At 40.3% G+C, this 25537-nt stretch overlaps 1 protein-coding gene across 7 annotated transcripts in view; it reads left to right on the top strand.

Moving 5' to 3' along the window:
* Window positions 1-1411: 1411 nt before the first annotated feature.
* Window positions 1412-25537, top strand: part of PALLD (palladin, cytoskeletal associated protein) — a 449105-nt gene continuing 424979 nt past the window's right edge. For 2 of the 7 annotated variants that reach the window (XM_074396992.1, XM_074396991.1), the window contains exons 1-2: window positions 1417-1560; window positions 16722-17696. In XM_074396992.1, coding sequence (XP_074253093.1) covers window positions 16798-17696 — 899 coding nt within the window. In that variant the 5' untranslated portion in view covers window positions 1417-1560; window positions 16722-16797. Of the gene's footprint in view, window positions 1561-16721; window positions 17697-25537 lie in introns of all 7 variants that reach the window. The other 5 variants (XM_039479028.2, XM_039479030.2, XM_039479026.2 and 2 more) reach the window with 5 other exon arrangements.

Here is a 25537-nt window from a genome sequence, read left to right as displayed (position 1 = left end):
TGTAACCTTTAGAAGTTAATTCAGGAGGACTCCTCATGAACGGGATTCGATGCCCTTGGGGCTTGATGGAGGAAGTTTGACCCCTCTTCCCTTCTACCTTCTGCCATGTGAAAACACAGTGCTCAAGGTACCAGTGTGGAAACAGAGACGGGAACTTCATCAGACAACAAACCTCTGGCATCTTGATATTAGACTTCCAGCCTCCAAAATGATGAGAAATCAATTACTGTTCTTTGTAAATTATCCAGTTTGTGGCATTTTGTTATAATGGCACAAACTAACACAATCAACCAGAGTTGTTTTACCGTCACAAGTATACATTTTAAAATCACCTCTTCATTAATATAATAGATGAAATGACCCACAGAAGTATCCAGTTCCAGAAAGGACCATTTATAAAGGACCAGTTTTGCCTATAAAGAAAAGCACAATAACAGATCTTCACAGATTTTCTACCATCCACAAAAAGACATCTTTAGATATTAAGCTGAATCAAATGTGATGGTCTTATCCAGACAAAGGAAGACAGAGCACTTGATTTCTAAGTTAACTGGGAGTTTTTGTGTTGCTCTTTTTGCCCCCTTTTATTTGACTTTGTTACCTGACCTTTGAACAGAAAAGCTTTTCTCTTCTTGCTGTCTCTGTTTATTTGAAATGTCGAAATACTAGAGTCTTTCTATCTCTATTTGTCATTTGAAAGACCAAAATATTAAATGATTGTGAAACACTTTTGCAACTGTAAAAGGGTTGATACTTTTCCTGCAGATATTCATTAAACATTTATTTATTTCTTCAACAAATATTTACTGGAGGCTCATGATGTTCTAGGCATTGAACTAAGAATTCAGTGTTGCAATGTGTATAAGATCCAGTCCCTGTGTGTTTATGCTTATTTAATACTATTATAGACAAAGTCTTCAAAACATACCATAGTCAGATATCAATTCTTCATTAACAATATGAAATAAGAGAACAATGGGACTTTCCACTCAATTTGACAAGTGGCTAAAGTTTTAGTTACTAAATTTCCTGTTTTAGGATCGTCTAGCAGCTGAACAAAATTTAAATGCACAGAGGAGAAGATCATAGTAAGCAGAGATTCCATTTGGAGGGTCATTTTTTCTACTTGGAGTCACATACTATACTTTAAATTGATTCAGAACATGTTAACAGGGCAGGTGGTGATTTCCATCTACAAGTCCAAAATATAGAAGAACGTGTTTAATTCCTATGTTTATCAGATCCATAAATATAGTTACTTCTATGTTAAGTGGCTTTATTTCTAAGAACCCAGCCTCAGTCCTAGGGGTGCTTCCCAGCCCGCTGCTGGAATTCTTGATCATGGCAGTCTGCTGAAACATGAGCTCAGTTACCTAATATAGCTGAGTGGAGGAAGAGGACAGATGAGGGTCTGAGGCCACAGTTGCCTCAAAGTGACCACGGACCAGGCAGTTTTTAATGAATAGGCAAGACTAACGTCCATTCTCCCAGAAAAGAAGAAATGCTCATCTGAAATTCATCACCTCTCTGGAGTCTTCAAACTGACCAAGCATTGAAAAGGTCTGTGAGGTGTGTCTTAATATACTAACTAGTAGGGCAACATAAAATTTAAGGACTTAAAAAAAAAAACTAAAAAATAACACTAGTTTTTTCTGAGGATACGATACTATTTAGAAGATATCTTAATTATTCTTTTGCTTAGAGAGGAAAAGTAATGAGAATTTTATGGGCTTTCCAAAAACAAATAATACATATGATTTGCCTGCCCACTTTATCTCTGCCTTTGCTGTCAGAGAATTACACTTTCTGTTATAAGCTCAAGCATGCTAAATTGGCACTATCAATTTCAAAAGGATTAAATGTATTTATGGAGCCAGCTTTTGTCAAGATTGTGTACGTGTTATGTTTCACAGAAAATAAAAATGCAGCTTTCTAGACCCTCACCCATATTTAAGCTAAATAAATATTGATGGCTTCAAGTGATAGACTTTAGATTTCAGTAACATTATAAGTGGTTAATTACACTTTCAAAAGATTCCAAAAGTAACTCACTGGACATAATTAAATGAGTGGAGATAGAAACAGCAGGTATTTTAAATTATATTCATGCATACAAATTTACATACTTATTTTTAATAAGATAAAGCTTACTAAGGGAAACTACAGTGCAGTCTCTGGAGTCCAGTCAAATTTAAACATCACAGTATAATTTTTATCATTTTGTTTTAAGTTGCGCATGAAATTGTCTTGAATCCAAAATAGGAGGTTGATATAAAATGATTTCAGGCTCACGTTACTTGCTAACATTTGCTAAAAATACTAATTGCCTTTTAGTATGAATAATGTGACGACATATAAAGCCCGTTTCTTGGCAATATAAAACTATTCAAAATCTATTCAATTACATACATGCAGAAATTAAATCCTCATTGCATGATAAACATGCCTTCCAATCTTTTTTCTCACAGAAAGAACTTAAATACTCACCTCGATTATTCAGATTTTAAAAACCAAAGTCTTTTTGACAAATTGTTGCTAACAGTAGAAAAGGCCGATGAGGTTTACCTGGCCACTAACTGCCCTGTAAATACACGATTACACGTTCCTAGAAAACAAATGAGGCCTCCGGCATCCTAGGGCCTGGTATGGATGAGGGTCTGTATAGCAGGACTTCTGTGTCAGTTCTTCCTCTGAGCTTCTCTGTGGTGTTGTTAGAGCTGAATATTAAAACTGGCTTTATAGTATATTTTACAATAGAATGAGGAACTGGATTGCATGGGACAAGTACAATCACTTTGACTTCCTTATCTCATTTTAAAAAAATGTAGAGTGCAATCATTGTTCAGGTTTAAAAATAAATCTGACAAGTTCTTTAAGAGATACCAAGTGAAATCTGCAAGGCCAAGACAAGAGCTCCTCCACTTCCTAAACAATACGTGTGAGGCTGTATTGCAATTATTGAGCTCCAGTTCCAAATTCAGGCCATCTAGAGTTAATGACTGTATCCTGGTGAAATTCCAGCAAGGAAAACAAAGACTAAACAAAGCACCTTTGACTGAAATTTCTAACTGTTTAATCATCATATTAGAGAATGTGGAGGCAAATTTGGTAAAAAATAGGTTTTGAATTTAAGTGAGAAGAATAAAGCCCTGAGTTAGATAATGGTAGCGGAAGTGGATGATTCAGAAGCAAAATCTAAATATTTGCAGTGGACTCAGTATGGTGAATAAAGTTGATAAGATGAAGAAGACATGGGATAACTTCAAAAACTCTGTAAAATATCTTACTTGGATTTTACAGCATTAAATGAACTCTTAGATTATGTCCTTGAAATTGAGATTAAATATGCTGTTTAAAGAGATATTTATAACTGTGGGATAAATATATCTTCTTGTAATGACAATTTAATAATCAGAAAGGAAAATAATCCGTGTGTATTTATTAAGAAATAATGTATAAAATCACAGTGCATTTTCTGCGTCAAGCATAAAATTTTGTAAATTTTTCGTGTTTGACTTTTGGCCTAAGGGACTCTTTGTGGGGAAAAAAAAGAAAGAGGAGAAGAAGAAGAAAGAAAGGGAAAGAGGGAAGAAGGAAAGGAGAAGGGAGGAAAGGAGGGAGGGAGGAAGAGAGGGAGGAAAGAAGAAAGGAAGGAAGGAAGGGAGGGAGGGAGGGAGGGAGGGAGAGAAGGAGGGAAGGAGAGAGGGAAGAAGGGAACAGATTTAGTCTAGGGGTTCCTGGTGATTCTCAAGCATAAAAATTAAGTGTTAAAGCTTTTCTAACTTTGGTTTTCATAGTTTAGGTTTTATTAAAAAGATATTTTAATATCAAATCTTCACATCAATAGTTTGTATTACTTTTTTAGTCATTAAGTATGAAAACAAATAAAACTGCTAAATCTAAAATAAAAAATCTCTTATAATTTTAATTTTTTTTCAAAAATTACAACATAAGCAACAAAGGATGGAATGTCCCACCTTCCATCTCTTACCCCTGCCTAAATCCCACCACAAAGGTAGTCAGTGTTGATTGTTTGGTATATGTTATTCCAACTGTTTTCGTATATTTATTCCTACCTATATATACATGTTTAAATGACCGTGAGAATTTTGCTATTTCATCTGGATTCTCCAAAGAATCTGCTGAATGTGGTACATGGCATTAAGTGACACTTACTGCCTGTCAGCCTTTTTCTAGCATCAAACTTTTTCTTTCAAAATTGTAGCAGCTCTTCATCGACTCTAAAAGTATTTCATGAACAGACTTCAAGAGTGTTCCCCTTATCTATATTCTTAATTTCCTATAACATCCCCAATGGGAAAAGGAAACTCTGCAGTTAAATGCAGGCTTCCACCCTGAGTTTGCCACTTTCTGGTGGCTCAGGTTGGGCCAAATAAGTGAACCTTTTACTGCTGCTATTGTGAGTAATACAAACAATAAAACAGAAAAATACCATCTATTCCATGGATTGCTCTGAGGATGAAAGTGTTCACTTGTGAAAGCAGGTAACTCCCGAGCTGTTAGGTAGGAACAGCCTGTGCTGTTTGTCATTGCATTCTTCCTACTAGACTCTGCTCTTTCCCATGTACATTCCTTGTCTTCCCAAGTTCCTCCAAGTCAAAGACATCTTTTCGCATTTCAACAGTCAACAGTGCTTTGATTCACGGCGGGGATCACACCAGGGGGTGTCCCACAAGTCTTGTTTGCTTGTTTCTTGAGTCACAGTCTCACTCTGTTGCCCAAGCTCGAATGCAGTGACATGATCATAGAACTCACAATCCTCCCACCTCAGCCTCTGGAGTAGCTGGGGCTACAGGCACACACCACAAGCCTCAGCTAAGTTTTTTGTTTTTGTTTGTTTGTTGCTGTTTCTGTATTTTTGTAGCGATGAAACCTCACGACCTTGTCCTGGCTGGTATAGAACTTCTGGGCTCAAGCGATCTTCCTGCCTCAGCCTCCAAAAGTGCTAGGAGTACAGGAATAAGCCACCATGCCCAGCCCCCTATATGTATTTCTTAACTGACAACATGGGGGATTCTCCCAAATATCATAGAGCTGCCTTTTGGGTAATCTATCCCCAAAAGTCAGCAACATTAAAAGCAAATGGTCATCATAATTTTTAAGTTTGTCTGTCTTTTCAATCTTTTGTATATTCATGTGTGAATGTGAACCATATACATTTATACCTATAGTACATATTTAGGAACTAAAAAATAAATGTTTTCCCAAATATTAGGATAGTCATGCCAAGATCAGATTCATAAAATTACTTGTGTCAAATGTGTAATATACATACCAGTGGAAACTTATTTATATGTTCTATATTTTATAGTATAACATAAATCTAACAGAATTCGGATGATACTACGTTAGGGAGAAATTGCAAACCATAAAATTTCAATTAGAAACAATGTATAAATTAAGTGGCATAAAATTCCTTAAAAAGGAATGAAATAGCCAGACTTGGTGGCTTGTGTCTGTAATCCCAGCAACTCGGGAGTCTGAGGCAGGAGGATTGCTTGAGGCCAGGAGTTCAAGAGCATCCTGGACAATGAAGGGAGACCCTGTCTCTACAGAAAATAAAAAAGAATTAGCAGCACTTGGTGGCATCCTAATTTTTCACTTTAGCTTCTCAAGTAGCTGGGACTACAGCTGGGACTACAGCTACTTGGGAAGCTAAAGCAAAAGGATCCTTTGAGGCCCTGAGGTCAATGTGGCAGTGAGCTATGATCTCACCACGACACTACTACAGCCTGGGCAACAGAATGAGACTCTATCGCCGAAAAGAAAAAAAAAAAAAAAAAAGGAAGACTGAGATACATCCGGGGAGTTAACAAAATAGGTCACCATGGATGTTTACATTTGAAAACAATATTTGCTTAGAATAAGCCAAGATCTTTATCAGGATATAAGCGGCCTGTTGACAATTCAGGGTGGATAGGATTCTGTAATGACTCACAGTAGTTGCCAACGCTCCCAAACCTTTGCTTCACCAAATGTTTGCTTGAGATGAAGAGTTTGGCATTATGCATAAATATCAAAATTCACCTTGGAGAACTTGTCTTCCGAGCGCCATGAGGTAACACAGCAGCTGTCCCCGTGGTATGATCTGAAGGAACCGAAATGTCCTCCTCCTGTGACTTTCACCACCTCCCTGCCGAAGGTGGATCTCCCAAAACAGTGTTGGTCTGTAGATGTGAACATTAACATGCAAATGTGCATTTTATTTTATCTTACGTTTTTGGCACCCTAACAACTTTCAAAGCTAGTTTGAGGATGTATGCAATAAAAGCATAGTACAATTGCCCAAAATCAGTTAAGAAAATACAGAAGATCAAACCAAGTAAATTTCAAAGTTGAAATGTTTTCTCAATTTATTACCTCTGTCTTTTCTCTTATTAGAATTTTAACTCCCTAGGGCAGTTTTCCCCGCCCCCCCCCCAAGGTCACTGTCTCTTTCAGAAGGCATCGTTGCCAGTGTTTCTTTATTGAGAGCAACAGAGACCTGGAATGAGATTTACATATATCTTCATCTCTTTGAGTATGCCAGTTGTAACACTAATAGTTCATGTCTCAGGAGGAAAAGTATTTTATATTATTAACTGTATACACATGTGGAGCAAACATTCTCATCCATAACTAAATAATAAAAAATATCACAAGCAAACGCTAATATTTTCCACTTTCTTTTATTATATTCTAAAACATCGAGAAAAGGACTGGCTGTGATCTGTTTCACTGTTTCCTCAGTCCAATAGTGGACTGTAAACCACAGTTTGAAAAAATGTGTTTGGTTTCTCATTATTTGACCTCTGAATTTGAGATCCTCTTTGTGTTTTTTTTTTGTCTATAACATCAAGGATGTTTTTACGGTTTTTGTTTTTGTTTTTGAGACAGAGTGTCACTCTGTTACCCAGGCTGGAGTACAATAGTGTGGTCTCGGCTCACTGAAACCTTCGCCTTCCAGGCTCAAGTGATTCTCCGGCCTCAGCCTCGTAAGTGGCTGGGACTACAGGCGCATGCCATCACATCTGGCTAATTTTTATATTTTTAGTAGAGACGGAGTTTCACCATGTTGGCCAGGCTGGTCTTGAATTCCTTCCCAGCTATGTTCCCAATCTATAAAAGAAGTACCTAGCAAATAGTATGCACTCAATAAATAAATGCTGACTGAATAAAACAATGAGAAAACTAAGAAAAAAAATTTTTTTTACCTAAAAACATCTGTATTTTCTATGACTGAAAATTTAATCCTGAGCTTGCTGCTATCCATGTGAAAGGAGAATCATCAAAGGTTACAGAATTCTTTGTCTAATAAAATTGCCAGAAAATTAAAAAATGTTTTTTCAGTTCCAAAGTTTTTCATGAGAAACTTCCTTTGAGGGTAATGAGAAACATTAACATCCATGTCGTTATAGATACTTTTTCTTTAACACAATGTCTGACCTATGGCTGTTTTGGCGTTAGTGAAATGAGCAGGTAAAGCATATTTTATATGTATACATGAACAGTTATGTGTTATACATATACACTAACATTTAGCACTGATTACTCTATCAAGTTCTTACCAGAAAACAGAGCCTGTGGCACAAGTAACAGTTGATAAAGCCAATGAAAAACCTAGGTTAAGAGCAGAAAAACATTTGGCTGCACTCAATGGCTCATATCTGTAATCCCAGAACTTTGGGAGGCCAAGATAGGAGGATCCCTTTAGCACAAGAGTTTGAGACCAGCCTGGGCAGCAAAGGGAGACCTCGTTTCTACAAAAGCATATTTTAAAAATTAGCCAGGCCTGATGATACACACCTGCAGTCCCAGCTACCCAGGAGGATAAGGCAGGAGGATCCTTTGAGCCCAGGAATTCAAGGTTGCAGTGAGCAATGATCATGCCATTGCAGTCCAGCCCAGGTGACAGAATGAGACCCCCACTCAAAAGAGCAAAATAACGTTTAGCTGAAGAGAGCATGGCCCAGAGAACTGCTAGAGCAGGTTTTGGGAGGCAGAAAGCGGGTCAGTCACCAGAACTTTTCCTGCTGCATGCCTTTGTTCGTGTGTCTGTCAAATCCTATCCAGGGTTCAAACCGCATTTCAAACACCAAGTATTTCTTAGCTTTTCTCCATCATCTGCCATAACCTAGACAGTGTGCTAAGCATTCATCATACATAGACGCCAGCGACAGCTCCTGCTTCCATGGGGTTCATAGTTGAATGAGGAAAGCATTCTCTAAATAAATACTTGTCATTTAATCTGATGAATGCTATGAGAAATGCAATGCAACATGATGGGCTTGGAAGAAGCAGCAAATTATATTGATTGGGGAATCATTAGAAAGCACCAAAAAGAGGTAAAATTTAAGAAAGTTTTCAAGGATGAACCGGAGTTTGACAAACAGAAAGAGGAAGCACATTTTAAGCAAAAGGAGCAGCAAGTGCAAAGGTGTGAAAACCAGAAAGGACCTGAATTATTCGAGGAATGGCGAGTGGGCCAGGGAGCCCTGAGTGCGTGTGTGTGAGTGCCAACGGAGGGTAAGGCTGGAGCACTTCCATCAGCTCAGACTGTCCACGGGCATGTTTAACTTGTGCATCGTGCTTTGGAGCTTTTCTCAGCCAGGAAGCATCATAGGAAAAAAATTAAAACCGAAAGACTGACATGGCCAAATTGGTAACTATGATCTCTCTTACCATTTTTATCCCTTACTGCAATTTGTTGAAACTATTTTAATAGCAATCATCATGTTCCTCCTTGTAATTAAGTTATTTTTTACTCTTGTCTAATCGCTTCTACTGGATTGTAAGATCATTTAAGGAGAATAACTGTGCCTGGCTCATCTCTGGCCTCCTTGAAGCTTCTCTTGCACAACTAAGCAGTTGTTCCATTGATTTCATGTTCAATTTACTATTCCGGGAAAGGGAAGTAGAAGAAAGGACGCATGACTCTAAGATGGGCAAGGCCAAGGAAGAGTCATTTATCCCACGGGGAAGAACATAGAGCTACGCAACTTCAAGCAACTTAAAGAACAGCTGTGGCTGGCCGTGTGCGGTGGCTAACGCCTGTAATCCCAGCACTTTGGGAGGCCAAGGCGAGTGAAATACCTGAGGTGAGGAGTTCGAGACCAGCCTGGCCAACATAGTGAAACTCCATTTCTACTAAAAATACAAAAATTAGCTGGGCATAGTGGTGGGCACCTGTAATCCCAGCTACTCAGGAGGATGAGGCAGAAGAATCCCTTGAACCCAGGAGGCGGAGGTTGCAGTGAGCCAAGATCACACCACTGCACTCCAGCCTAGGTGACACAGCAGGACTCCATCTCAAAAGGGAAAAAAAGAATAGTTGTGGCTAATGAGCATTTTAGGGGAAATGACAAATAAACTAAACAGCTAATGACAGAGGTGACGGATAAGACAAGGATGAGAAAAAGAAGAAGAAGACAGAAGAATTTCTAGGAAATTCCAATTCCTCCTGAGAAAAGGGTGGAGGCAGAGGACAGGACAATGTAAAGATGTAGAAGAATCCTTTATTCCCCAACAATTTCAAAATCGTTCAGTGCTACTTACTAAAGTAGAAACACTTGAATGACCCTGGTGTCCACCTCATCTCCTCTTCACTCCCTAACAGCAATATTAGTGGGTTTCCTTAGTCTATTTCGTCTTCTGTGTCTATCACACCAGCATAGAGTTACCAAGAATATTGTTTAAGAGAAAACACGAAATCTCACGCAAACGCTGCAGATGTTTGCAGTTGTGTTTCCTTCCTTTGATTGTGACCTTTCATTTTGAAGTGCTGACTGACGTGGAAATCTCTGAAGCACAATTTTCCAGTGAACTTGGCCCATTTGGAAACGGCCCTTGTTCATCCTCCTTGAATGAGCATTTTCCCTAGACCACATGCATGTTCTCGTGGCAATAACTGTGCTGCAAATTAAGCCTGAACCAGATATGCCATAGAAATATGACTTTCTTTCTCAATGTGCAAGCGGTTTTAAAGCTACACCTAATACTGACCGCTGGATCCTGTCAGATGGTGCCTCTTTAAAACCAAAATATAAGTTAATAAGCAGGTGAGATGATCTGTCTCCAGCAAACACGCCCTACTCAAGAAGTGAAAATGTTTTCATCATTCAGAAGTTTACTTTAAGTTTTCTCATATAATGCTTCTTGTGATGTTTTAAAATGTATCATATTATGTTCATTTGGAACTAAAATACAATTGAATTCATAGCAGAACTCTGATTTCTGATCCACAGTTTTGTTAGTCTGATACATTGCTTAGGAATCTCAATTATGAAAGCTACAATGGTCAGGTGATAAAGTGCATAGATCATGAGCTCTGGAGTAATTGCCTGGGCTTAAACCTTGGTTCTCTTACTCAGATTTTCTGCCTTTATTTCCTTCTTTCTAAACCAGAAGCTGCTGTGAGGATTTTAAATGAAATAATCTACATGATGGCTCTGGGCACTATGCCCATCTCAGAGTAAGCAGTCCATGATTAGCCATTATCATTATCAAACACTGTCATCATTATTAGCCTTTACATATGTTGTATGAATTCATTAGGCAGCTAATGTTCTATAGAAGAGGTTGGGAATTTTTTCTGTAAAGGTCCAGGTAAATATTTCAGGCTTTGGGTACCATACAGTCTTTGTTCCAACTACTTGACTCTGACATTGGTTCAAGAAAACAAAGACAATCTCTACATTCAAACTCCTGCCCATGAATTCCAAGCCAGCATACATGTCAAAGGCCACTTTTCCTTGCCCATATTTTCAATGACCTTGCTCACTTCCCTTCCATTTTACGTATCGAATTAGGATCATCTGTCTCTGCACCTTCACCTGGCAGGCTGAGCTCTGGTGGAATTACACGGATTAATGACACTGTAAATACATCACATTTAACTTCAGCCAGGCCCTCACTTCTGCCCATAAATCCTTCTTAGGAAATTTCTTTCTCAGTTTTTCTACAACAGCTATTTCAAATCGTCTCCTGTCCTCATAAACTTCCAATGCACAGAAGTCTGTGTGGGACCTCTCCTTTCTTCCTATTATAATTTTTTGCAGAGAATCTCATTCTTTCTCTTTCCCTCTCTCTCAGCCTCCTCACACACACACACACACACACACACACACACACACACACACACCCTGTTACTTCTCTCCTTTAACAATGAAAGAACTGCCTCTTCCTACCTGAAGCTGAACACCTCATATTACATTTGTGCTATAGTAATTCATTTCTTCTTACATATTTTGAGAGCTGACCTATATAAATTGTCTTTTCTTACATTTATTTTCAGCTTCTCCCTTCTTACTGCCTAATTCCATTTGTATAAAACATGTTACAGTCCTCTATCCTAAAAATGAACAACAAACCTCACTAGAATCTATACTTTTGTTCAACTACTACCTTCTGTCTCTCTTTCTATTATCTCTTCAAAACAATCCACCTCACCTGTAATATTTTCTTTCTTTTTTTCTTTCCTTTTCTTCCATGTAGCAATCTGGGTTATATTTCTGTTGCATACACTGAAATTGCTGTTGCCAATGATGCTAAATATTCCCAAATTGCTAAAATCAAAAGGTCAGGTACTGCTTCCTGAGATGTTTTCTTTCCCAGCTTCAATGATATCCAGCTCTCTTGGCTTCCCTTTGACTCTCTGAAGGATTTTTTCTCCTCCTACTTTTTTCCTCGATGACCTTATGCATTCCCATGTCTTAAAGTGCCACCCATCGGCTAATAATCCCCAATCCAGTTCTGCTCTCCCTCCTCCTGGGCTCTAGACCAGCACTTCAAATCTCCTAGACATCAACACCAGAGTTACCAAAGGTCCTGCAACTGCAAAAGGCTCAAATCAAAATCAAGCTCTAAAACAAAACAAAACAAAACAAAAACAGACAACAACAACAAAAAACCTGTTCCTCCACTTGTAGCATGTAAGTTAATGGCACCGCCCATCTGGTTGTTAGGCAGCAAACCTGTAATCCTGCCTTGGCATTGTCTCTGCCGCTATTCAGTTACCAAGTTCTTTCCTTTCTGTCATCTGTCTCATGGCCCCCAGACTCACTGCTTCCCTGAATCACCAGCTCTCACTTCAGAGTCCAAGATGGCCACATCTAATAGCTGTCTAGGCCAAGTGCCAGGACTTGTGCCCAGTCTGTAAGGGGCTGGGAAAGAAAATATTTGGAGATTTCACATCCCATGACATGTGAGCTCAGTTTCTCACTGAGGCTCAGAATGTGAGGAATTCTCCAAAATGAAGAAGTCCAGATGATGGCAACCAAACATGAAAGCATGAAAAATATGCACATCCCCTGGATTACCGCACGAGTCTTCTTGTGGACGGCCCTGCCTTCAGTCCCATCTTCCCCTTGCCCCACCTCTGTCCCCAACCCAGGCTGCAGTCACTTATCTTTCAACAATGTAAGTCTGGTGAGGTTTCGAAGAGACTTCACACTCTTCCTTGCCTACTGACCACCCATAACGTAAAATGCAAGCTCCTTGTGTGGCTCCAGACCCTCTCTGAGCTGACTCCTGCTTTCTAGGCTTATCTCTGGTTATTTTCCCAACTCCAGATAGATTTCTGTTTAGCTGAAACGCTTAGTGGAGTTCCCTGAGTCTGCCATGCGCTCTCTGGGATCCAAGTCTTTTTTCTTCTTCTTTTCTTTGAGACCAAGTCTCACCCTGTTGCCCAGGCTGGAGTGCAATGATGTGATCTCAGTTTACTGAAATGTCTGCTTCCCAGGTTCAAGTGATTCTCCTGTCTCAGCCTCCCAAGTAGCTGACACTACAGACATGCACCACCATGCTCAGCTATGTTTGTATTTTTAGTAGAGATGGGGTTTCACCATGTTGGCCAGGATGGTCTCGATCTCTTGACCTCGTGATCAGCCCACCTCGGCCTCCCTAAGTGCTGGGATTACAGGCGTGAGCCATCATGTCCTGCTGGATCCAAGTCTTAGAATATGTTTCTGCCAGTATGCTCTTCACCTCCCCACTTCCCCATCCCTCACACGTCATTCTTTCAGCTTTCTGTCTTTCATAAACATTTCCTAATCCTAACTGGGCTGTTGCTTCTAGGTGCTATCACAGTACTTTGTTTTTCTATACCACTGCAGGATGACTATAGCTAACAGTAACATACTATATAGTTTCAAATAGCTATAAGGAGGATGTAGAATGTTCCCAACACAACGAAATCCTAAATGTTAGAGAAGACAGATATGCTAGTTGCCCTGATCTGATCACTATACATTACATGTATTGAAACATCACTAGTTACCCCATGAATATGTACAATTATTGTTTCTCAATTTTTAAAATAAAATACAATTTTAAAAAGACATATTAAATTACATATGCTTATTATTTATTTGTAATTTGTATTAAGTTCCATAAGGGCAAAAACCTTCTCTTTTTCAAGGTAATATCCCTGCCCTTGCACACTCCCGGGCATGTGGTAGATAGTCCACAAATACATTTTGAGTGGATAATTCTGGTCTATGTAGTACATCCATCCCAGCTTAGGCTTCAAACTTTAGTCAAGAATCAAAGGTTTGTTGCAATTATCTCCTTGGATTTTCAGTTTAGCCTACCTCAGGTCTGGTTGACACAAAATGTTTTTCAGTCTCTGTTAGCACCGATTTTCACACAAAAACTCAATTTCTCCCAGGCCAAAATTAAAAACATAAAAAAAAATGACCACAGTAGCTTTCTTTCAAGGAAAAATCAATTTTTCAAGAAATGCAATAAATGAAAATATAGTCTGTTGTGCCCTTGATAGACAAACATACTTTCAGCCACCGAGTCTCCCCTTCTCCATCTTCATGTCTCTTCGGGATCCATGCTACCTGATGGCTCATCTTCCCACATCTTGTAAGAGCTGATCCTGATCCTGCCTTCCCCTAAAGTTATCTACCACGTGTACCGACCGAGGGGTCAATGGTACTTCAGAACTCAGTATGAGAGAAGCCAAGCTGCCTTGGTAGGACAAACTGTAAAATGTTTTGAAGTAGACAAAACGGTACTGGGTGTCCTTGCAGTGGAATGCTGGATGGGCTCTGGTGCACCTTTCAGGGTCCTCTAATTCCACAGGGGTAGATAGATGCCTTTTATTGTCTTTCCAATTTTACAACTCTGTAAGTTGGAGAAATCTAAAAACAATGCAAATTATACTGGTACAAAGATATAAAAATGATTTTTTTTCTAGTAGAAATTCTGTAGATTTCCACTCTATAAATGATTCCAAACATTGTATTTTATGTTCCATAGGTATTAACTGGTTTTGAATCTATTACCAGCTTCATTTTACCATTCCTGATCACCTACATATGTATCTGGTCTTCAGCATCTCCTTTGAAATGGTTGTAATATATTACTGGTTTTCTCAATTAATTTGTTAAATAAAAGTGCAAATACATGTTATTTTATTCTTATATTTTTACTATACCTTTGCCTTTTCAAAATCGTATTTTAACTGCCTGTTTCTCATGAAGAAAATATATTCAAGCATTAAAAATATACTGAATATAATTGTTTTCCTTATATGAGACATATCTAAATAACTGGAGAACATCCAAGATGTTTCAATTCTGCATTACAGACAGGACAAAGAAATTAGAGTGATACTTGGGTTGACGAAGTCAGGGAGAATGATGAGACCCTCTGAAGGATTAAGAATTGACTTGAAGAGTATGAAATATGGTTCAGTAGATAGAGTAGGGCTAGCTTGTGGAGAATCTGATAATTCAGGCACAAAAAGTGTATTTCTAAGAAGACACCTAAGACAAAAGTACAGCATTCAATTTAAGAAGACGGGGTATGTTGATATTGAGTTTGAGGCTCTCTGATTAAATATCTTCTGTTTAATCGGTCTATGACTCACTGTAGCCAATGAAGTGGTAGGTTCTTGAGGTGGATTTCTATAACCCCCTATACTCTTGCATAATGTTTTGGGGTTTTGTTTTGTTCTTTTTTGTTTGTTTTTCTTTTTTGTTTTTTTGTTTTTTTGAGACAGAGTCTCATTCTGTCACCCAGGCTGGTGTGCAGAGGCATGATCTCGGCTCATTACAACCCCCGCCTCCCGGGTTTAAGTGATTCTCCTGCCTCAGCCTCCCTAGTAGCTGGGACTACAGGCATGTGCCACCATGTTCAGCTAATGTTTTGTATTTTCAGTAGAGACAGGGTTTCACTGTGTTAGCCAGGATGGTCTCAATCTCCTGACTTTGTGATCTGCTGGGAAGCTACTTCTACGCAAGCAGCTCAATTCAGTCCTCTGGAGACAACCGTTTCTGGGAAATGCCCCACCAAGTGTACCCCTGACTGATACAAGGTAGAAAGTTGAGGTTCACCACACCCAGGAAGCTTCCATGATTCACTCCGAGACTCAGCCTTGTGGCAGAGATTACTGCTTGTTTTCTAGATCTTCCGTCTCAGTATTCTATGAACAATATACTGCAAAAGAATGACACACTTAGAGTAACAAGGAGTCATTGCCTCGCAATATTTAGTTCGAAATGTCAGTGGAATTTAAATTGCTGTAGTAGCTTACAGATAATGGAATATCTCTTCTGTAATTCGGTGATATTCCCATGTCAGTGTTCTATGCAAGGCTTCTAGTGCTCTCACATGCCCTTCAAGATTAGGTGAGGATCTCATAGCCCCTAGGTTTTCTTCACTTTCCTTTGAAGCCTTATCAAACTTTTATATTATTAGTATATTCTTTGTTTAATACCTTCTCCATCTCCTCCACTTTCCCACCTCCCATGACTTTTAAATCCTTAAACATGATGATTGTTCGGTAAGTCTGGATCAAGACTCAGCAAACATCAGCCCCTGGGCTAAATCCACCCCAACACTTTTTTTTTTTTTTTGTATGGCCTGAAAACTAAAAATGTTTTTCTCATTTTTAAACTGTTGTTTAAAAATTGTTTAAAAATCAAGTATCAAAATAATAGTTTTGACACATTAAAATGATATAAAATTCAAACATGAGTGTCCACGTTTAAAGTTTTATTGGTACACAGTCATGCTCACTCATTTACATATCACCTATGGCTGGTTTTATGCTACCATGCAGAGTTGAGTAATTACAACAGAGGCTGGACAGCCCACAAAGTCAAGAGTATCTACCCTCTGGCCCTTTACAGAAAAGTTTACCAGTCCCTGGCATAGAGCACAGCTGTACCTCTAGCACCTGAAATTCAATAGTAAGTGATTATTACTATCTGTTAAACTCTTGAGTGAATGAATATGAATGAACATGACCATGACTGGAAACCACCAAGTTTCTAAGATTTCACTGAAAACCACGAATAAATGAAAACTGGAATCCTTAAAATGTATTTTGTGGTTTAGGGTTAGATGATCAGAGTCAGATTTACTAAAAATATCAATATTCTATTGATCTCATCACATTAATCTAACGAGAGCTTTAATAAGGTGGGAGGGGGGCTGGCTGGGAGAATCACAATGCCCTATCCTACTAATCTTTTCAAATGATTTAATACTGCCTAGTGAGATAGTTGATAGCACTCACAGGGCATGTATTAAAATCATAAATGATGAATACAGTATACTTGATCGTTCTTCCAACATGAAGAGTAAAGAAAACTCATATTCATTCACTTCCGTGCTTCTCCCAAGTCGTGATTTAGAAGTTTTATGATAAAATGGGGAGAGGAAAAAAAAAATCCTTGCTGCTAGTGACATTCTGTGCCGTCTTTCAGAGCGTCAGACACAGGCGCCGGCGCCTCCGGCCACCCCGTCGGGAGCAGACGCCGAGCGCATGCAGCCGGCTCGGCGATGGCGGGGACAGCGTCCCGCGCGTCCGGCCGCGCCCCGCTCGCGGACCAGCAGGAAGGCAGCGGGAGCGCCGACTCCGTCCCCGGCCTGTCTGCCTTCCTCAGCCAGGAGGAGATGAGCCGGAGCCTGGACCTGGCCCGGAGAGCCATCGCCAGCTCCCAAACAGACGGTCTGGGCTCGGAGACGGAGGCCTCGCAGGTCCTCAGCGCCTCTCCGGCCGGCGGCCGTGGGAGCCCGTCCCGCGGGGAGGCCAGGCGGGGCGCGCCCGGCGCGGGGAGGCCTCAGGGGCGCAGGCCGGCCGCGGCCCAGCCTCCGGCGGAGCCGCGCGCTGAGAGCCTCCCCGCGCCTGCTTCCGGGAGGAAGGCGGCCATGTCTCCGCTGCTCACCAGGCCCAGCTACCTCCGGAGCCTCCGCGAGGCCGAGCGGCGCGGTGCCAACGCTCCCAACCCGAAGGTCGAGCCCCGGACGGCGGCTCCAGGAAAGCCTGGCCCCCGGAGCCCGCCGTGCGGTCGGGCGGCCGAGTTGATCGAGGAGCTGACAACCCTATTCCGAGAAGCCGCCAAGCCAAGGCGCAGGAGCCCGAGCGGGGAGTCCTCGTCGCCAGACAGCGGGTACCTGTCTCCCCAGAGTCAGCCGTCAGCCCTCCCGGGAGCCTCAGCCCGCCGGGGCCCTAAGGAGGAGCAAGGGGCGGCGGAAGGCGAGGCCGGACCTCCTGGGGCCGGGCATGGCCACCGGGCCGGCCGGGACAGGGCAGCGCCGCCCAGCCGCGGCTCGCACCCGCAGCCCGGCTTCCCAGCTGCACCTCGATTCGTCCAAAAGCTGAGGAGCCGAGAAGTCGCGGAAGGGAGCCGAGTGCATCTGGAGTGCAGGGTCACGGGAAACCCCACTCCGAGAGTCAGGTATGACGTTTATTATTATTATTATTATTATTATTATTATTATTATTATGCATAACAAATGATTTTGTTGACTTTCGTGTTACTTTGATACGGGAGGAAGGAAGATCTCCTGTGTAGTTAGCCCTCTGGAGACAGAGGTAGAGGGTCTGCAAGGACAGAAGCATCCCAGAATTGCAACCACGAGCGGTACTAGGTATCCCCAGCCACACCTATCTGTTGTCACGCACCCTCTGTGTATGGAGGGACGGCAGACGACGTGAGCGGGCTAAGAGGAAGGAAAGCGGTTTGTTCTGTAAGACAGTGAAAGGAATAAACTAGCGACGCTTAAGATGTGAAACTGGTTTACTCCAAGTGCTGTGAAACGTGTTTGTACATTTGAATACGAGTTGTTAAAGATGGTTGAAGGCACGGCTAAAACTGGCAGCTATCTGGAAGTGAAAGGCACAAGAGTGCAGAGGTGGACCTTCGGATGAGCCCCCAATAACGCACAGAAGGGAGCCATAAACCCCGAGGCCTACTTGAGGAGACAGAGTAGGAGGAGCCTGAGGGTCAAAAAACCACCTGTCAGGTCCCAATCCCATGACCTGGGTGACGGAATAATCTATGTGCCAAAGCCCTGCGGCATGTAACTGACCCCTGGAACAAACGTGCACATGCATCCCCAAACATAAAATAAAAGTTGGAAAGAAGAAAAAAGGATTCTCGTATACAAGAAAGAAACAACAAACAAACAAATATTATTCCCACCTAGATAATTCAGTCTCGGGCGTGGGTTAACTAGGCACCTATTCAGTACATAAGCACATACAGATCCCTTCAAGGCGATGCCAAGAAAGAAGGCAGAACTTTCCTAAGAAAGAGATAAACCAAGTCAGGAGCTCCACAGGTCTGTCTGTGATTTCTATACAGTCTCTGGCCACTAGAGCATAGAGACAACGAGAAATAACAGTGAAGGGAGTGTGCACAGAGAATTAATAAGCACTTACACCATCGTGTTCCTTAGAATTCCCATAACTCTTCTGACTTCCTTGTAGAGTTTATACCTTCTCCTGTACGCAAATGTTAAGAGGAAAGAGAGATACTGAAGACCTCCAGCAGGGTTTCCAGTCATGATTCCGTTTCTCAGCTGTGTGACCTTAGTCAAGTTACTCTACCCCTCTGTGCCTCAGTTTCTTCATCTGTGAAATGGAAATAATACAACCTACATCGTTCTGTTTTATGATTAAATAAGATAATACATGGGGGAAAATTAAAGCAGTGCTTTGCAGCTAGTAGCTGCTGCATTAGCGTGACCTATTATCTTTATTATTTCTCATTTCTTCATTTTATATGGCAAAATGAAAATAACACTTCGAGTCAGGATTATACTACAAAAATAATGCATATTCATTTATCTTGGATGTTTTGCTTTTATTCATGCAGAGTGCCTTACCTAAATTGCATAAATATTTTGAAAGTTAACTCAAAATTATTTAATTTGGAAGAAATGGTAAAGTAGACATCACTGATTAAGACTGAAACACTGGTGCTTTCTTTTTTATATTATTATAATAGCAGATATTTATTGGACAGTTGCTATGAAGCAGTGCTGCACAGAATTCTTTACACAATTATCTCATGTAATCTCCACAATCACCATCTTTAAGAAGGAAGCTGTTACCCTCACCATATTTCATATGAGGAGACTGAGCCTTAGAAAGTAGGAAAATTTGTCCAGATTTATAGTTTCAGGTGCCTGTCCCCCTCCCTGGCCATATGAATCAAAATTGCCTGAATTCTTTATTTTTAACAGTTTTATAGAGACATAATTGGCATACAATAAAGTTTACATATTTAGCATGTACAATTGGGTATGTTTTAAGCCTGTTAAACCATCTTCCCAATCAATATCATGAACACAGTCCACAGCTCCAGAACCTTCCTCCATTCTTTTTGTAATTCTTCTTTTGAGCCGTTTCCTGACACACCCCCTTTCTGTCCCAGGCTGCCGCTGCTATGCTCTGTCATATAGATTTGTTTTCATTTTCTAGAACTTTATGTAAATGGAATATATTATTTCAGTGCAGTACATCCTCTTGATTTGTCTAGCTTTTAAAATTCAGCATGATTACTTTGAGAGTCTTCCAAGTTGTTGCACGAGTCAATAATTCATTCTTTAATATTGCTGGGTAGTGTTCCATTTTTGGATATACAGATTATTCAGGTATGGTACTTTCTTATTAGTAGCATTTCACAGAGCACAAACTTCCCTGCATCTCCTGTGCCACTTACACAAACGTTGCTAGTGTTGGTTTCTTAATCTGACATCATTGTGTACGCAGATGAAGCGAACAGTACTTTTCAGCAGTACTGGCTGAAAAGTCGTGTGATTAGAGGCAGGCGATTTTTTCCACCACCAATTCGTTCAACTAATTCACCCCGAGTCAGCTTTTACAGTAATACTATAATTCTTTAAGAAACTGACAGCAGGGGGCAGTAAAAAACTTTAAGATCGTCATTTAATTAACGGCCATTTTAATTCTGCATTTGTATATGTTATTTATACATATATATTATTTATATATATGAATAATTTGTTTTTTACATTTTACCTTTGACAGAAATGAATCTTTTCAGATTCTATTTGGATTTTTTTTTTTTTTTTGAGACGGAGTCTTGCTCAGTCACCAAGGCTGGAGTGCAGTAGCATGATCTCGGCTCACTGCAACCTCTGCCTCCCAGGTTCAAGTGATTCTCCTGCCTCAGCCTTCCAGTAGCTTGGATTACAGACACCTACCATGCCCAGCCAATTTTTTTGAATTTTTAGTAGAGACAGTATTTCACCATGTTGGCCAGGCTGGTCTTGAACCCTTGACATCAAATGATTCACCCACCTCAGCCTCCCAAAGTGCTGGGATCACAGGCGTTAGCCACCGTACCCTGCCTCTGTTTAGATTTTTTAAACTACTAATCTTGCAATCAAATAATTTTCATTAGAAATACATTCTCATGTCATTCAAAAGTTTCACGGGTTTTCAAACTACATATGGTTCCACCGACATTTACTTCCAAAACAGATCTTCTAAATGGATTACCATGGAAAGTAAACTACAACCTTTAAAACAATGGCAGAAAGCAGTCCATTTAGCACTGAAGAATTAATTAGGTGAGCAAACTATAATTACAGTATTAAAATTCACTTAACCATTTGGTGATTCTTGGGGCCATCAAATTCACACTTCTGCCTCTTTAGGGGTAGAGGAAATAAAATTTAATTTGGTTTGTATCTGCAGTATTATTAACTAGTTTTCTCTTACCCTGTAGTCTATAAAAGTCCAAAATTCGTTGACAAATTATGCCCATCTAGAATAATTAAGTCTTTGATAAAATGTTCCATTGTTGAAAGTTAGCTGGTCATGTTTGTACCCTGTAGAGGCTTTTGGGTTTTGGGGTTGTTTTTGTTTTTGTTAGAGAGGGAGAGTATAGATGCGCATTGGATTTTCTTGATTTCTGTTCCAAAGATCTTGATTCTCCTTGTCACGTATTCATAAGTGCTGTTCCAAAGATCTTGATCCTCCTTGTCACGTATTCATAAGTGCACCAGATGCCTAAGAACCTTGAGCTCTTTTGACCACATGAGACATATGACAGTCATAAGAAAAAATTTTTGATGGAAATTTTCTATCAGGAAGAAAGCCTTTATTAAAGATTTCCTGCAATGGGGCATTTTAGAACCTGGCTCAGACTGTGTCCGTTCGGAGGACCTAAGACGTAGAGCTTAGGCAGACCTATTGATGGGCAGGCCGTGTCCTGAGGTCCTAGAAGCAGTTGAAAGACATGTGGAGAGGCAAGGGGATGTCAGGAGAATCTAAAGCAAGCCATTAGCAGAGGCGCAAGAGACGCTGGTTGGTGAGTGCAGAGACACTCATCAGCTTTGGGTAGCTGGCAGCTGTACTGGGAGGCCAGTGAGGTGTGGTGCCAAGAAGCTTGGCGACTGGCCAATGGAAAGGGCCAGGCTGACTTACAGGGAATGCACCGCAGGAAAACATGGCCTCAGAGAGGAGGATGAAGACACAGGAACTGGAACACGGAGAGAAACCTTTACCTTGCAAGAGTTGAAGCCAGTGCAAGGCAGGACCATAGCTCCAGAAAGACAAAAGAACAGAGCAGAATCTTCGTGACTCAATTGTGCTGGGTCCAGACTAGGGAAACCAAGTGCTAGGTTGACATGGCTGGGCTATGAAGCAGCTGTCTGGAGCTGAGACGATAATAGAGATTGTTTGCTTTGGAAAGCTGGCACGGTGAACCTTACAAATGTGGATAAAGTAGCCCCCGCTCAAGGAAGAAGTAACAGAAACAACAGGGTAAAACCAGGCCAGGCTAGTCATTTCAAGGCAAGGCAATTCTACTTCATATATAGCCACTTCACCCTGTCACACTGTATGAACACCAGTTATGACTACAAATACGACTGAAATATGTTTTCCTCCTTTACTCTTGCATATCCAACAAAATCTCAATGAGAAGGAAAAGCTGATAGAAGAAAACCCCATGCATAAAAATGGAAGTTTCATACATGAAATAGTGTTCACATGATATGCAAATTATATTTACAATTTGAATTACAGCTAGTGCTTGACTTACGACCCTGATTGATTCCGACAGACCAGTCATAACACAATTTGGTCGTAAGTTGAGTAGGCTATATGTACAGTACTGTGAAATGATGTTATAAAAATCTTTAAGTCAGATATTTAAGCCTTCTTGGCAGGCTGAGGCATAGACAAAGACAATTTCCTCTTGGTAGAAATCTTGGGAGGGGTTGGATGAAAAATATCCAAGACACAAAACACAAATTGCTGTACCGAGTCTGGGATAACAGTTGAAATGGTGCACGCAGAGATGGTAGTGCTGCCAGAAGCTGGTCCGCACTGCTGAACGCCCAGCTGGGCAACGTTTGTGCTGCCAGATGCGGAGCAGTCGTGGCTAGCTATTTTGGTCGTAAAGTCGAATGGTGATAAGTTGCATAGGTCGTAAGTCGATCAATACCTGTACTGCATTAAACAAAATCAAGAACTCATTTATTTCTCTGATTATGCTCAAATGTTCCATACTATCATATACTACTTCCAAACAGCATAAAGACCTGTTCCCTGACATCACTCACCTTCCCTGTTCTCCACACTCTCGACTTTTGTGAGTTGGTAAAAAAATTGTGAAGAATTTTAGTTCAGAATTACCTCTGGTATTATAAAAGGGAGACCTTATATTTTTGCTTTATACCTTTAAAATATTTCATTATGACAACTATATGTTTTAAAACCATTTAAATGTAGGGATACTGTGAAATGATGTGCCTAGTAATAGAAAAATCATTCATTAGTCATGGAGGCTGGAGTATAACTCAGGTCTTATGATTCTCGATCCTGTGCTGCAGTTGTTAATGAGAAGACTTAGCCACTGTCACTGTGGTGTTAGAAGTTATGCATGGCTTACTGACAGCCTCCACAAATGGAGACAGTGGAATTGCCACCTTTAAAAATCTACGCTTGGAATTCATATTCCAAATATCTTCAAAGAAAATGGTAGCCTGGAAATTTTCCAGTATCTTTCCATGTGAAAAAAGAAAACAAAGCCCTCCATGGGTGTCCTTCCCCTTTTTGGTACTAAGTTTATCATGGTCCATCAAGAAAAATAAGAATTCTTTTAAGGTGAGGATAGTAAGCACGCAAACATTCCGTGTTGGCAGCTGTACTGGGAGGTAAGTAAAGTGTGGTGCCAAGGAGCCTGGCGGTGGGCCAATGGAAAAGTCCAGGCTGACGCTCAGGGAATGCACCACAGGAAAACATGGCAGCAGATCAAGACACAGGGACTGAACATGGGGAGAAGCTATGTTGTTCTCCATGAAATTACTACAAGTAAAGCATTCCCATTTTATCTACAAGTAGTCCAAGCACATCTTTATATTAGATTATATTATTAACATAAAGTAAATGTGTACATATGTAAAAGAAAAAAAAACACTTTTAAACACCCACTTGGTGTAGTAAAAGTGGAATCTAGCAATGTGTTTTAATATTCTAAATACATATCTAATCATAAGATACCCACTAGGTCATCATTGTTAACTCATAAAGTTTTGTTTACTGTATGTAATTGAAAGTAATAAAATCATTTCTTTTTATAATGAAAACACAGCATATCCAATGCCTCCAATTAGTTTACATCAGCAAGACTTTGATCATCATGGAAAGTCAAAACAAGAGGATTAGTCATATCAAATCTGTGCAACTCTGTCTGTGGAAATGTCCACCTGCTCAATAGCCAGAAAAACGAGTCACCGATTTACTTTTCTTACTAAATGTATCAATATGTGATATCTCCCATCTTTTGACTGATTTGGTTTGGAAAATGTGGCAACAGCACCACTAGCCAATAGTTCATGAATATTCAGTGCTTATAAAGTGAAGATCCAGGTGGCTTAGTGCAGGATTGTTGTTGTTGTTAAAGAACATACTCAACAATGAGATAATAGAAAATACCATCAGATTATCGAAATGAAAAAATCCTGACAATACATGTGTTATTACTGCAACATGTAAAATAAGGACAACCCGTTTGGAGAACTGTTTCATAATACACAATTAGCTTAAGATGTACATACACTAAACCTTCATAGAATGCACAATTGCCTACTTGATATCGCTACCTGGATGTCTGATAGTCTTATCAAATATGTCCATAACTAAACTTCTGATTCTCCTCTCCTCCAAAAACCTTCTCTTTCCAAATCTTCTGCATGTCAACAAAAGCCAACCCTCCTTCCAGCTGTTCAACAAAAAATACCTTGAAGTCATCCTTGACCCTCTTTTTCTCACACCCCAAATTTAATTCATCCAGCAAATCCAGTTGGCATTACCTTTAATGTCTCCAAATCTGACCACTTCACCGCACCTCCACAAAGGAGGCTGTGCGTCAAGCCACCATCATCTGCGTCTTTGATATTTGCACTACCTTCCAATCCATCTCCTTGCTTTTGTTATTTTTTTTATCACAGTCTACATAGCACTCAGAGTAATTCTTTTTAGTGAAATCATGATCACAGCACTGCCCAAACACCATCCAGGGACTTCTCATTCAGTCAGAGTAAAATCCATAGTTTTTACACATCCTCATCAGGCCTCATCTCTCTGATGTCACCTCCTGCCCTCCCCAGGTTTAGTCCACTCCAGCCACAGTGGGGCTCTTGGCTGTGTCTCCATCACACACCACCATGTTTGTTCCTGTCTGGGGCCTGGCACTTTCTGCTCTCTCTGCTTGTAAATCTCCTCCCCCAGATATCTGCAGGATTAAATCCTTCATCCTTCATATCTCTGTCACATTTACAATACCACCTTCTATAACTACTCTATGTAAAACAGTAGTTGTGCCTACCCCACTCCCTATTCCACTCTCCTGTTTTTCTCCATAGATTTCATATGATATACTGTACATTTTATTTGTTTGATTTTCGTAGGTGTCTTCTTCCTTCACTAGAATATAAAATCCTTGGGTGTAAGGACTTTATCTGTTTTACTCACTCTTGTGTCCTCAGAGCCTAGAACAGTATCTAGCATGTAATAGGTGATCAGTAAGTATGTGCTCAAAAAACTGGAAAGAACCTAACTATCAAAGAGAAAATGGATAAATTAAATTGCAATATAGTCACAAAACAAATGAACTAAAATTACATGTATCAGGATGTCTGAATTTCACAAACATACAAACAACCAAAGAAAAACAAGTTGTAAAAACTTACACATAAATTACACGGACAGATGGTTGCATATGAAGTTACATTTGCAAAATAGTACTATTTCAGG

This window comes from Saimiri boliviensis, chromosome 3 (assembly GCF_048565385.1).
Source record: "Saimiri boliviensis isolate mSaiBol1 chromosome 3, mSaiBol1.pri, whole genome shotgun sequence".
Lineage (NCBI taxonomy): Eukaryota > Metazoa > Chordata > Mammalia > Primates > Cebidae > Saimiri > Saimiri boliviensis.
Note: the sequence above shows the minus strand (reverse complement) of the source record. Positions and strands in the feature narration are given on the sequence as shown.